General features: G+C 44.4%; 1 protein-coding gene across 1 annotated transcript in view; it reads left to right on the forward strand.

The window, feature by feature from the left end:
• Positions 1-14,518, forward strand: part of LOC139267464 (inactive tyrosine-protein kinase 7-like) — a 408,288-nt gene that overhangs the window by 250,118 nt on the left and 143,652 nt on the right. The window contains exons 2-3 of the mRNA XM_070885824.1: positions 3,953-4,246; positions 12,427-12,529. Of these exons, the coding sequence (XP_070741925.1) occupies positions 3,953-4,246; positions 12,427-12,529 (397 nt within the window). The remainder of the gene's footprint in view (positions 1-3,952; positions 4,247-12,426; positions 12,530-14,518) is intronic.

Raw genomic sequence — 14,518 nt, forward strand, 5'->3', positions numbered from 1 at the left:
GAGGACTGTGTGCAGTTCTGGTCACCACATTACAAGAAAGATGAGAGTGCAGAGGAGATTTATGAGGACGTTGCCTTGGTTGGAGAATTTTAGCTATGAGGAAAGATTGGATAGGCTGGGTTTGTTTTCTTTGGAACGGAGGAGGCTGAAGGGAGACCCTTTTGAGGTGTATAAAATTATGAGGGGCCTAGATAGAGTGGATAGGAAGGACCTATTTCCCTTAGCAGAGGGGTCAACAACCATTTAATGTTACTGGTAGGAGTTTTAGAGGGGAAATTTCTTCACTCAGAGGGTGGTGTGGGTCTGGAACTCACTGCTGGAAAGGGTGGCAGAGGCACATTTAAAAAGTACTTGGATGTGCACTTGAAGTGCCGTAACCTACAGGGCTATGGACCAAGAACTTGAAAGTGGGATTAGGCTGGATAGCTCTTTGTTGGCCGACGTGGACATGATGGGCCGAAATGGCCTCCTTCCGTGCCATAAATTTCTATGATTCTTATGATTTTCTATGACTGTTAGAGACTTCCAGTTATAGTGAATCTGGACTAAAGAAATAGTCTTAAAAATATTGTGTCTCAACTGGTATTTTAGGAAGTGTGGTGTGTTGAGTTGGAGGTACAAATAAGTCTCCTAGTCCCCCGCCCTCCACAAAAATGGTACATTTGGAATCTGTTTTGCCTGGAAACAGATTGTCGAGGGTAAATTGAATTGGAAGCGGGAATATCTGTACTGGTTGAACCTCCCTTATCCAGAACTCCTTTATCCAGAACCACCCCTCGTTCAGAACCATTCCCAGCCACCGGGTGGCGCATACGCAGAACTCCAACATGAACAAATTGAAGTCCTTCCTCGCTGCCGACTCCCGCAATCGCTGGCCTGACCCCGCGATCCACCGCCCTCCCCATGATCTTTCTGCCGCACAGCCAGCCCCGATATCCTCTTGTTCAGTACCTGTACCATCCAATTTAACGTGACCACCACTCATCCAGAAAAATTCCTTATCCAGAACAGGCCAGGTCCCGAGGGTTCTGGATAAGGGAGGGTCAACCTGTACTGTATTGCATGAGCACTGAGTTAATATCATACCATCACCAAAAGCTGCAGCCAACCAACTGCTGGATGTGATTGGAAGTTTATGGCTTGTACTGTTTTGTGATAGTGCCGCTCAAACCCGTTGCCACTTGTAGGTGAAGAGCAACAGCTTGCACTTATGTAAGCAGTATGTTCATGAATACACCAAGTCATATCGGGAGGGGAGCGTAGCCGAGAGCTGAAACTCTGTTGACTAGTGAAATAAATAAAGACTTACATTTATATAAAGACCTCAGGGCGCCCCAATGTGCTTTACAGCAAATGAAGTACTGTCATTGATGTAATGTAGGAAATGCAGCAGCCAATTTGCACGCAGCAAGCTCCCACAAACATGAAAAGGACCAGATAATCTGTTTTAATGATGTTGATTGAAGGTTACTTGTTGTCCAGGACACCGAGGATCTTTTGTGTTCACCCAAGAGTGCAGATATTTAACGTTCCATCCAACAGACGGCACCTCCGACAGTTCAGTGCTCCCGCAACACTGCACTGGAGTGTCGGCCAAGATTTTTGTACTCAAGTCTCTGGAGTGGGGACTTGAACCCATAACCTTGTTACTCAGGCAAGAGTGCTACCAACTGAGCCACGACTGACACCAGTAGAAGCATATTTGACGTTTCACTTGTGTCTCTTAGCTCTGCAAATGTACCCAGGGAACATTTGAGCATCTTATGAGCCTATCTCAGTTACTGGCTCTACAGCAGGCCTCAGCTTTCATGGGTTAGGGGTAAATCAACCGAGGTTCCCAATCCTGATCACTGTCCAGCAATCGTGCTGGAAGTGAGAGTGCAAAGATCTTGGGCAAGAACAAGATTATTTTTTGACAATTCCCACAGTGGCATTCATTTTTTGGTGCGCACATCATTTTAATAGCCATCTGCGTGTAGTAGCTATCCAGTCGCAGTGAAAGAATCACCTGCAATGGCTTCTCTTCCCACACTGCAGCCCCTCGGTGACATCATCCAAAAACACATCAGGTTCCAATTGTGTGCGAAAGACCCTAGCTCTATCTCACCGCAACCTCTTCGACCCCTCCACTGCCTCTGATTTGTCATGCTGTTTGTGTGACATCCTTATTGGATGGATATAAATTTCCTCCAACCAAATATTGGGAAGACGAAGCCATTATCTTCGGTCCCTGCCACAATCTCCGTTCTCTCGCCACCAGTTCCATCCCTCTCCCTGGTAACTGCCTACGGTTAAATTATGAGGACAGGGTGCATAGACTAAGCTTTGCTTGAGTATAGAAATTAAGGGATGATCTAAGATGATTGAAGGTTTTGATGGGGTATTTAGAGAGAAACTATTTCCTCTTGTAGAAGAATCCAGAACAAGAGAGCATAGCCTTAAAATGAGAACAGAAAGTGTAGTGGAAATCTGGAACACTACCTGCAAAAAGCTATCGAGGCTAGGTCAATGGAAAATGTCAAAACTAAGATCTTTATTTGACAAGGGTATTGAAGGTTATGGAACCAAGGTCGATGGAATTACGATACTGATCAGCCTCAATCTAATTGAATAGCGGAAAAGGCTCGAGGGACTGAATGGCCAAGTTCTTTTCCCATGTCTGAGACTGAACCAGACCGTTGGTAACCTTCGGGTCCTATTTGACCCTGAGATGAGTTTCCATCCACATACCCTCTTCATCATTAAGACCACTTACTTTCACGTCTTTAACATTGTCCGTCTCCTCCCCTGCCTCAGTTCATCTGCTACTGAAACCCTCAACTATGCCTTTGTTACCTCTAGACTCTATGTTACAATGCTCTCCTGGCCCGGCACCAACATTCACTTTAAGCTGCGAGACACACAGCACTCTGCAGCTCCCACTGCCTTTCAACATAGGAGCATAAGAACATAAGAAATAGGAGAAGGAGTAGGCCATAGGTCCCCTCGAGCCTGCTCCGCCATTCAATACGATCATGGCTGATCCTCTACCTCAACTCCACTTTCCCGCCTGATCTCCATATCTCTTGATTCCCCTAGAGTCCAAAAATCTATCTCTCTAAGCCTTGAATATACTCCAAGATACCGCATCCACAGCCCCCCTCGGGCAGAGAATTCCAAAGATTAACAACCACAGAAAAAAACGTGCATGTACATTATTTTGTAAAACAAATTAACACAAACATTTGCTGGCACTCTTCATAAATTTGAGGTCATCCAAAACTCTGCTGTCCGAATCCTAACTCGCATCAAGTCCTGTTCACCCATCACCCCTGTGGTCACTGACCTATATTGGCTCCTGATCCAGCAAAGCTTCGATTTCAAAAATTTTCATCCTTGGTTTCAAATCACCCCATGACCTTGCCCCTCCCTATCTGGCACCTCCGCTAGCCCTACAATCATCAGAGATCGCTGCACTCTTCCAATGCTGGCCTCTTGCACATCCCAGTTAATCACTCCATCATTGGTGGCCTAAGCTCTGGAATTCCCTTCCTAAACCTCTGCCGCTTTACATCTCTCCTTTAAGACACTCTTTTTGAAACCAACTTCTTTGACCAAGCTTTTGGTCATCTGTCCCAATATGTCTTTATGTGGCTCGGTGTCACATTTTGTTCAAGTTAAATACAGAAAGGTTACGTCCTGAGTAAAGCTCCTTTGATACTGTACCACTAAGCAGTCACAGTTCACGTGTATCATTGATTAGATGTAACACAGTAACTTGCTTTATTGGGACCCCATAGTTCGCAAGGTGACTTTTGTTCTAACATTCTGGCATGAATTCAGAAGCAAGCCCAGAGGTGAAAGAACACTGTGCACCATTCTCCAGCATTCAGGTCCCTTCCCCTCTTGATTTTTTGCACCAACCCCTGGGATGGATGAATGTGTAATAATTACTCTCATTGTGTTTTTCCAGTATGCTGTGTGCAGGCGATAATTCTCTTCACCAAGGAGCCCTATTCCCAGGATGCTTTGAATGGGCGCAGTGCAATTCTCCGCTGTGAGGTTGAGATTCCAACAAATGTAGTGTTTGAGTGGCTCTTAAATGGGAAGCCTGTAAAGACTTCTGAGAGGCGCTTCATTGAAGGCAGCAACCTGCAGTTCACAGCAGTGAATCGGACGGAGGACAGTGGAGACTTTCAGTGCATAGCACGGAATACAGTCACCGGAGAGGAAGCTCAAACAGCAACGGCATCCTTCAATATCAAATGTGAGTACGGGTGCTATCTGGGTCAGGCAAGTCTCAAATTACCATAAAGGCTCCAAGTTCAAATGGATTTATGTTGAGGACAAGAAGAACATTTTCAGAAACCTGACACTAATAAATAACCTGTGGGAAGAGTTGCCAATTGTTGATGTAAAGAAAATTCTGAAAGAAATTGGATAGTGGAAAATGCATACTGGGGAAAATGAAAAGACTAGAATAGAAAAGTGTTAATGAACTGGGGGAAATGGAAAAAAATCCTGACTTTTTATTCTCAGACTATGGACAACTCTGGCAAGGCCACATTTATTGTCCTGGAAAGGTGGTGGTGCATCTACTGCATGAACTGCTGCAGTCCTTGATGGTGCTTGCACAGATTGCTAATGGGCACTACTTTTCATTTTATTGGGAGCTTCCAGCTATAATTGAGACAGACAGAAGACAAGGCTGTGTTACTTGAGTCCAGTATCAGGCCCAGTAACTTTGGAGTTGGGACTAGAAATTTTCTGTGTTTATTGATCCCGGATAATAAATCTGGAAAATAAATTCTGACCGTGACATTTCTGGTCACTCTGGCCTTCAGTGAAATTGTTATTCCAATGTGCCATTTCACTAAAATCGCTGTAGCTTTTTATTCAAATTATGGGCTATTAAAGATTAACAAAATTAACTTTCTAACTTCTGGATATACTTGCTGACACTTTTGCAATATGTATAATTATTCAAATGCAGACAATTGCAATTTGCTTAAATTAAAACCAGCCCCGGTAGAATGGAGTAATTGCTGTTCTAGTGCAACCACATTCTGTTTGTTCTGTTAATGGAGAGTGATAACTGATGCTGTCGGTGCTGACTTAGAAACCAATTGTTCAGTTCTATAGAAGAGTGATGTTTTACTTTCCATTTGATGAGATGTTGGTTCTTTACAGACAGTGAAGAAGCAGAAGAGTGTCAGCTGTTGGTTAGTGTTTTGCAAATTGTGATCGTCATCTCAGCAAGCAGGGGGCTTTGAATTGGAGAGTTACAGCTGTCCATTGGACTGTCATTTTGATATTCCAATGAGAAAGTTATATTCATAAGATTGCTGCTCTGGTAGTTGACTGGAATGTTGCTTTAATGAGAACTTCAATCTTCCAGTTTAATGGGGACTCCATCCAAAGGTGCATTTGCAGTTTCTCTGAAATATAGTTATTCAGAGTCTGTTAACTCACAGACTAACTTTAAAATTCAGACTTTTCTTTTATGACTCTTCCTTTTCAGAGGTGTTGACTTATGGTTTTGTAGATTTCTATTACCATATCCAAGTGACATTCTTCTTGTATGCGAACCTGAGTTATAGCAAGCTCTTTGGCCATGGCACTACATGCAGAGTGCAATTCTGTCTTTGCCTGTAATCCACACATGCCATAGGAACACCCGAATAACAATCAAGAACGATAACAGCGGCTGATATATTTTTCTTCCTTCCTCCTTCCAACCACCAGACCAAGGATATTGAAGCCTCTTGTTGTTCCTTTGCCATTGCCTTGGCTGAAATTGGTTGACCCAGTATAGACTAGGGATGGAATTTGGGACCTCACAAGTTTTGTGGCTTATTGTGAGGCAATATCCTTAGAAACACAGCCTTCAGGAAGACACGCACATTATTCACTCAAAGCTTAATTCGCTGACACAACAGCAGGCCTTGCCCCCAGCCTTTGTTACAGCCTACTCCCAATAACTACAACCTGTTTTGTTCACTAATTCCTTTTGCACATTATCCAGTAATTTGAATGAAATAACTTGTAAACTGCAATGACTTATTTAAAACGCAAACTAACAAATCAACAGTAATTGATGATGAAAGCATCCCATCTCAGTTCTATTCTGAATGCATTCACTCTAAGTCTGTATGCTTTATGCTAACTATTCAATATAATGAAATTATATTATAATGAAATTGAGCAGAAAATTGTGGATACATTTACTTCTCATAACTTGGTCTCACACCCTCCGCCCCAGTCTGAAATAAATATTCATAGAAACATAGAAAATAGGTGCAGGAGTAGGCCATTCGGCCCTTCTAGCCTGCACCACCATTCAATGAGTTCATGGCTGAACATGCAACTTCAGTACCCCATTCCTGCTTTCTCGCCATACCCCTTGATCCCCCTAGTAGTAAGGACTTCATCGAACTCCTTTTTGAATATATTTAGTGAATTGGCCTCAACAACTTTCTGTGGTAGAGAATTCCACAGGTTCACCACTCTCTGGGTGAAGAAGTTTCTCCTCATCTCGGTCCTAAATGGCTTACCCCTTATCCTTAGACTGTGACCCCTGGTTCTGGACTTCCCCAACATTGGGAACATTCTTCCTGCATCTAACCTGTCGAAATTTTAAACGTTTCTATGAGGTCCCCTCTCATTCTTCTGAACTCCAGTGAATACAAGCCCAGTTGATCCAGTCTTTCTTGATATGTCAGTCCCGCCATCCCGGGAATCAGTCTGGTGAACCTTCGCTGCACTCCCTCAATAGCAAGAATGTCCTTCCTCAGGTTAGGAGACCAAAACTGTACACAATACTCCAGGTGTGGCCTCACCAAGGCCCTGTACAACTGTAGCAACACCTCCCTGCCCCTGTACTCAAATCCCCTCGCTATGAAGGCCAACATGCCATTTGCTGTCTTAACTGCCTGCTATACCTGCATGCCAACCTTCAATGACTGATGTACCATGACACCCAAGTCTCGTTGCACCTCCTCTTTTCCTAATCTGTCACCATTCAGATAATAGTCTGTCTCTCTGTTTTTACCACCAAAGTGGATAACCTCACATTTATCCATATTATACTTCATCTGCCATGCATTTGTCCACTCACCTAACCTATCCAAGTCGCTCTGCAGCCTCATAGCATCCTCCTCGCAGCTCACACTGCCACCCAACTTAGTGTCATCCACAAAATTGGAGATACTACATTTAATCCCCTCATCTAAATCATTAATATACAGTGTAAACAGCTGGGGCCCCAGCACAGAACCTTGCGGTACCCCACCATTCTGAAAAGTCCCCATTTACTCCTACTCTTTGCTTCCTGTCTGACAACCAGTTCTCAATCCATGTCAGCACACTACCCCCAATGCCATGTGCTTTAACTTTGCACATTAATCTCTTGTGTGGGACCTTGTCGAAAGCCTTTTGAAAGTCCAAATATACCACATCAACTGGTTCTCCCTTGTCCACTCGACTGGAAACATCCTCAAAAAATTCCAGAAGATTTGTCAAGCATGATTTCACTTTCACAAATCCATGCTGACTTGGACCTATCATGTCACCTCTTTCCAAATGCGCTGCTATTGACATCCTTAATAATTGATTCCATCATTTTACCCACTACCGATGTCAGGCTGACCGGTCTATAATTCCCTGTTTTCTCTCTCCCTCCTTTTTTAAAAAGTGGGGTTACATTGGCTACCCTCCACTCGATAGGAACTGATCCAGAGTCAATGGAATGTTGGAAAATGACTGTCAATGCATCCGCTATTTCCAAGGCCACCTCAAGTACTCTGGGATGCAGTCCATCAGGCCCTGGGGATTTATCGGCCTTCAATCCCATCAATTTCCCCAACACAATTTCCCGACTAATAAGGATTTCCCTCAGTTCCTCCTCCTTACTAGACCCTCTGACCCCTTTTATATCCGGAAGGTTGTTTGTGTCCTCCTTAGTGAATACCGAACCAAACTACTTGTTCAATTGGTCCGCCATTTCTTTGTTCCCCATTATGACTTCCCCTGATTCTGACTGCAGAGGACCTACGTTTGTCTGTACTAACCTTTTTCTCTTTACATATCTATAGAAACTTTTGCAATCCGTCTTAATGTTCCCTGCAAGCTTCTTCTCGTACTCCATTTTCCCTGCCCTAATCAAACCCTTTGTCCTCCTCTGCTGAGTTCTAAATTTCTCCCAGTCCCCGGGTTCGCTGCTATTTCTGGCCAATTTGTATGCCACTTCCTTGGCTTTAATACTATCCCTAATTTCCCTTGATAGCCACGGTTGAGCCACCTTCCCTTTTTTATTTTTACGCCAGACAGGAATGTATAATTGTTGTAGTTCATCCATGCGGTCTCTAAATGTCTGCCATTGCCCATCCACAGTCAACCCCCTAAGTATCATTCGCCAATCTATCCTAGCCAATTCACGCCTCATACCTTCAAAGTTACCCTTCTTTAAGTTCTGGACCATGGTCTCTGAATTAACTGTTTCATTCTCCATCCTAATGCAGAATTCTACCATATTATGGTCACTCTTCCCCAAGGGGCCTCGCACAACGAGATTGCTAATTAATCCTCTCTCATTACACAACACCCAGTCTAAGATGGCCTCCCCCCGAGTTGGTTCCTCGACATATTGGTCTAGAAAATCATCCTTTATGCACTCCAGGAAATCCTCCTCCACCGTATTGCTTCCAGTTTGGTTAGCCCAATCTATGTGCATATTAAAGTCACCCATTATAACTGCTGCACCTTTTTTGCATGCACCCCTAATTTCCTGTTTGATGCCCTCCCCAACATCACTACTACTGTTTGGAGGTTTGTACACAACTCCCACTAACGTTTTTTGCCCTTTGGTGTTCTGCAGCTCTACCCATATAGATTCCACATCATCCAAGCTCATGGCCTTCCTAACTATTGCCTTAATCTCCTCCTTAACCAGCAATGCTACCCACCTCCTTTTCCTTTTATTCTATCCTTCCTGAATGTTGAATACCCCTGGATGTTGAGTTCCCAGCCCTGATCATCCTGGAGCCACGTCTCTGTAATCCCAATCACATCATATTTGTTAACATCTATTTGCACAGTTAATTCATCCACCTTATTACGGATACTCCTTGCATTAAGACAACAAAGCCTTCAGGCTTGTTTTTTTAACACCCATTGTCCTTTTAGAATTTTGCTGTACAGTGGCCCTTTTTGTTCTTTGCCTTGTGTTTCTCTGCCCTCCACTTTTCCTCATCTCCTTTCTGTCTTTTGCTTTTGTCTCCTTTTTGTTTCCCTCTGTCTCCCTGCATTGGTTCCCATCCCCCTGCCATATTAGTTTAACTCCTCCCCAACAGCACTATCAAACACTCCCCCCAGGACATTTGTTCCGGTCCTGCCCAGGTGCAGACCATCCGGTTTGTACTGGTCCCACCTCCCCCAGAACCGGTTCCAATGTCCCAGGAATTTGAATTCCCTCCCTGCTGCACCACTGCTCAAGCCACGTATTCATCTGCGCTATCCTGCGATTCCTACTCTGACTAGCACGTGGTACTGGTAGCAATCCCGAGATTACTACTTTTGAGGTCCTACTTTTTAATTTAGCTCCTAGCTCTTAAATTCGTTTCGTAGGACCTCATCCCTTTTTTTACCAATGTCGTTGGTACGAATGTGCACCACGACAACTGGCTGATCTCCCTCCCTTTTTAGAATGTCCTGCACCCACTCCGAGACATCCTTGACCCTTGCACCAGGGAGGCAGCATACCATCCTGGAGTCTCGGTTGCGGCCGCAGAAACGCCTATCTATTCCCCTTACAATTGAATCCCCTATCACTATCACCCTCCCACTCTTTTTGCTGCCCTCCTGTGCAACAGAGCCAGTCACGGTGCCATGAACTTGGCTGCTGCTGTCCTCCCCTGATGAGTGATCCCCAACAACAGTACCCAAAGCAGTGTGTCTGTTTTGCAGGGGGATGACCACAGGGGACCCCTGCACTACCTTCCTTGCACTGCTCTTCCTGCTGGTCTTCCATTCCCTATCTGGCTGTGGACCCTTTCCCTGCGGTACGACCAACTCGCTACACGTGCTACTCACGTCATTCTCAGCATCATGGATGCTCCAGAGTGAATCCACCCTCAGCTCCAACTCCGCAACGCGGTCCGTCAGGAGCTGGAGGCGGATACACTTCCCGCACACGTAGTCATCAGGGACACTGGAGTCGTCCCTGAGTTCCCACATGGTACAGGAGGAGCCTAACACGTGACCGAGCTGTCCTGCCATGACTTAACCCTTAGATAGGCAACAACAATGCTAAAGTTTACTCACTGTTACAGAAGAGAAAAAAGAAAAACTACTCGCCAATCACCAGCCAATCACTTACCCCCTCGACTGTGACGTCACCTTTCTGTTTCTTTCGACTTCTTTTTTGCCTTCTCCCTGTAGCTGCACCGGTAGGCCTCTCCATGCACCTCCTCGATGCTGCTCCCGACTGCCGCCGCGTTGGGCCTTTATAGGCCTCTTGCCAACCCCGAAACTCATGCCTCTCCATGCACCTCCTCGATGCTGCTCCCGACTGCCGCCGCATTGGGCCTTTATAGGCCTCTCGCCAACCCCGGAACTCACTCCTCTCCATGCACCTCCTCGATGCTGCTCCCGACTGCCGCCGCGTTGGGCCTTTACAGGCCTCTCGCCGACCCCGGAACTCGTGCCTCTCCACGCACCTCCACACGCTGCTCCCGACTGCCGCCGCGTTGGGTCTTTATAGGTCTCTCGCCGACCCCAAATCCATTGCAAAAGCCCTCGGCACTAAGTGTGAATGGTTGAATTTACTGGGAAAAATTGACATTTGAGTACTTAAATGTTGTTCAGGTTCTGGTAAATGTTGCTGCTCTGGATGTTGCTTAGTCTTTTGCTCACCTTTTTGTCCATTTTCTTTTTCCGCCCCTTCCCACTGCTTTCGACTGGGATATAGCGCCATGGCTTTTTCATACCTCGTCAAAAATGATTTCTGTTTAAACCTAGTTAGCGAGTGTTGCCGGGATTTGACTGTGGAATAAGTATCTCAGCCAAGGCCAATCATTCTCCTCACCCATTATTTACATGTCTAGACTTGGCAGCACGAACCACTGGACAGTGATCTGGAGCTTGGCTGATTTTTATTTTTATCCTTCATAATCCAGGATTCCACTTGTAGCATTCTAACTACCACCCTGATGGAAATAGCTAATTCAGCAGAAACTGGCTCCATCATACATTGCATTCACCAACAAAGCTATTGAGGATTTCAATTCGTGCTCTTAGTATTCTGTAACTAGACAAACATTTTTGCTCAGGCTACGTATCCCTCCAAAAAGAGTAGTTTCTCCTTGTTTTGCGACTTGTTTTTGTTCTTGGCTACTGTGCAACATGAAGGGTGACTTGACAAATGGCAGAGTCAGATTTTCCTTCCCCTAGCAGGGAGTGTCTCGGGCCCCTAGCTAGGTACACCTCAGGTCAGTAACTGAAACGGGTGACTGATCAGATCTGTGACCTCGCTCCACCGTTGTACAAATTCTTGAAATGTGCAGTGCCACGCTGCTGTTTGTTTCTAAAGATTAAACCAATGTTGACTTTTACAGTGCTAAATCCTCATGGAATACCAAGGAGCTGCACTTTAATAGAGACCCAAAATAATTGAGGAAGTCAATGTAGTTGTGGCAGGTGAAGATCTGAAACTTGTATGGTAAAAATGTTCCTCAGTGTTACATCAGAAGGTTCCATAACTATGTGAATCCTCAACTGTGTTTTGTGACCTATGTTTTGTGAGATCAGTGCTGAACTGATGATCTGAATTTGTGGCATTGGTGATAATTGCATGCTTGTGGCTGATCTCTACATGGGCATTCTTAGTGGAATAGTTTTCACTAAATCTAGGGATTTTCTCTTCCCTCAGACAGATGGGATAGAAGCACTGAAAAGCTAGCCCTACCCTGAAACGTACTTTAAACATAACTTCAAACAGTCTCATCTCATTACATTAAACATTTCTTCCTTTTCATGATCTGTCCTTGTTGCTAGTTAATGGTTTTGGAGAATTACTGCATGACTTGAAGGCACTGTAGATTCCTATCCGGCATGGCAGTGGTTCTCTGATGCAATACCAGCTGTGCAACTACAATGAATTGGAGTTTAGCCCATGATGTGTATCATGATCAGAATTATAAGTTAAATTTTCTTATCAATAACTGATCTTGTGTAGGCTAGTGCCGTCAAGTATGCATGGCGCAAGGGTGGGCAGGAGGAGCAGGACTTGTGCTGACTAAGGATATGCTGAGATTGAAAGTGAATTGTCGGTATGCAATACAAGATACAGCAGGACCCAGTGATCAGTGAGAGGTATGAGAACCCAGTTTCTGAGCAGTGCACCTGGTTTTTACGTTTTTAGTTCATTAAATTTTATCTTCATTATTTCAGGGATAGAGACTGGTGGAGTGATTTTGAAAGATCCACCCAGCGTGTCTGAAATACAAACATCAGCTCCAATCACTCTGCGCTGTCACATTGATGGACACCCCCGGTAAGAGAGCCCTTCCAATATTGAACAGTTCCAGTGGTTAGGTGGTAGAGACAGCATAATTTTTGATTAAAATTGTATTCAGTTAAGCATTGTAAAGTGGAAGTCAATGATCGTGGTATATTATGGAAGCCACTGCTCGTGGCAACTATAAATTGTTATCCTGGCAGGTAAAAAAAAAAGACTATAAATTGGTAATTAAGTCAACTCACATTGGGATTTATTTTCACAGCAACGTTCCAATATCTAACCAGTGGATTGACCTATATGTCCAACTAGTATTAAAACTCGGAATAATGATTGACGTTCCGTTCTTTGATATGTTGGCTTTAAAAGATTTCCTCGTCACTTATCAGCTGAAGATTTTTCTTTCTACAATTCTTCAAAACTGCAATCCAACTCACCTTATAATCGGTTTATCTTAACTGCAGTATCGTGTTTCCCCCCCTTCTCCACCTGTCTCCCTAAACAGTTACATACAGATTGTTCTCATGAATTCATGCCAAATGTCACCTTTTTTGAAAATTTACTAATTTTTGAGATGACGCCACTCTAAATCCATGGCTGATGCTTGTGAGTAGGCCCCCTAGAACTAGAGAATGGTTAAAGCACAGAAGGAAAGAAAAGAAAGACTTGCATTTATATAGCACCTTTCATGACCACCGGTTGTCTCAAAGCACTTTACAGCCAATGAAGTACTTTTGGAGTGTAGTCACTGTTGTAATGTAGGAAACGCGACAGCAAATTTGCGCACAGTTAGCTCCCACAAACAGCAATGTGATAATAACCAGATAATCTGTTTTTAGTGATGTTGATTGAGAGATAAATATTGACCAGGACATTGGGGATAACTTCAGCTCTCTCCGAAATAGTGCCATGGGATCTTTTACATCCACCTGAGGGAGCGGGCAGGACCTCGGTTTAATGTCTCATCTGAAAGATGGTGCCTCCGACAGTGCAGCACTCCCTCAGCATTGCACTGGAGTGTCAGCCTAGATTTATGTGCCAAAGTCCCTGAAGTGGGACTTAAACCCACAATCTTCTTACTCCGAGGCGAGTGTGCTACCCACTGAGCCACAGCTGACATCTGGAGGCCATTCAGCCCGTCGAGCCCATGCCTACACTCTGCAAGAGCACTTCAGCTAGTCCCGCTCCCCTGCCCTTTCCCCCGTAGCCCTGCAAATTTGTTTCCATCAGGTACTTGGCTAATTCACTTTTGAAAGTGACGATTAAATCTGCCCCCACCAACCTCTTGGGCAGTGCATTCCAGATCATTACCACTCACTGCGTAAAAAGGTTTTTCCTCATGTAGCCTTTGGATCTTCTGCCAATGACCTTAAATCTGTCCCCTCTGGTTCACGATCCTTCTGCTAATGGGAACAGATTCTCTCTCTCCTCTGTCTAGACCCCTCATGATTTTAAATCTCCTCTCGACCTTCTCTGGTCCAAGGAGAACAACCCCAGCTTCTCCAGTCTATCCATGTAACTGAAGTACCGCATCCCTGAAACCATTCTTGTAAATCTTTTCTGCATCCTTTCTAAGGCCTTCACATCCTTCCTAAAGTGCGGTGCCCAGAATTGGATACAATGCTCTCGTTGAGGTCGGAAAAGTGTTTTTTAACGTTCATTATAACTTCCTTGTATTTGTACTCTCTGCCTCTATTTATAAAGCCCAGGATCCTGTATGCTTTTTTAACTACTGTCTCAACCTGCCCTGCCACCTTCAACAATTTGTGCACGTACACCCCCAGGTCTCTGTGTTCACGCATCCCCTTTAGTTTATATTGCGTCTCCTCGAACTTCCTACCAAAATGCATCACTTTTCACTTTTCTGCATTAAATTTCATCTGCCATTTGTCCGCCCATTCCACCAGCCTATCTATGTCCTCTGGAGTCTATCATTATCCTCCTCACTTCACTATATTTCCAAGTTTTGTCTCATCTGAAAATTTTTAAATTGTGCCCTGTACACCTACATCCAAGTCATTAATA

Source organism: Pristiophorus japonicus, chromosome 7 (assembly GCF_044704955.1).
Source record: "Pristiophorus japonicus isolate sPriJap1 chromosome 7, sPriJap1.hap1, whole genome shotgun sequence".
NCBI lineage: Eukaryota > Metazoa > Chordata > Chondrichthyes > Pristiophoridae > Pristiophorus > Pristiophorus japonicus.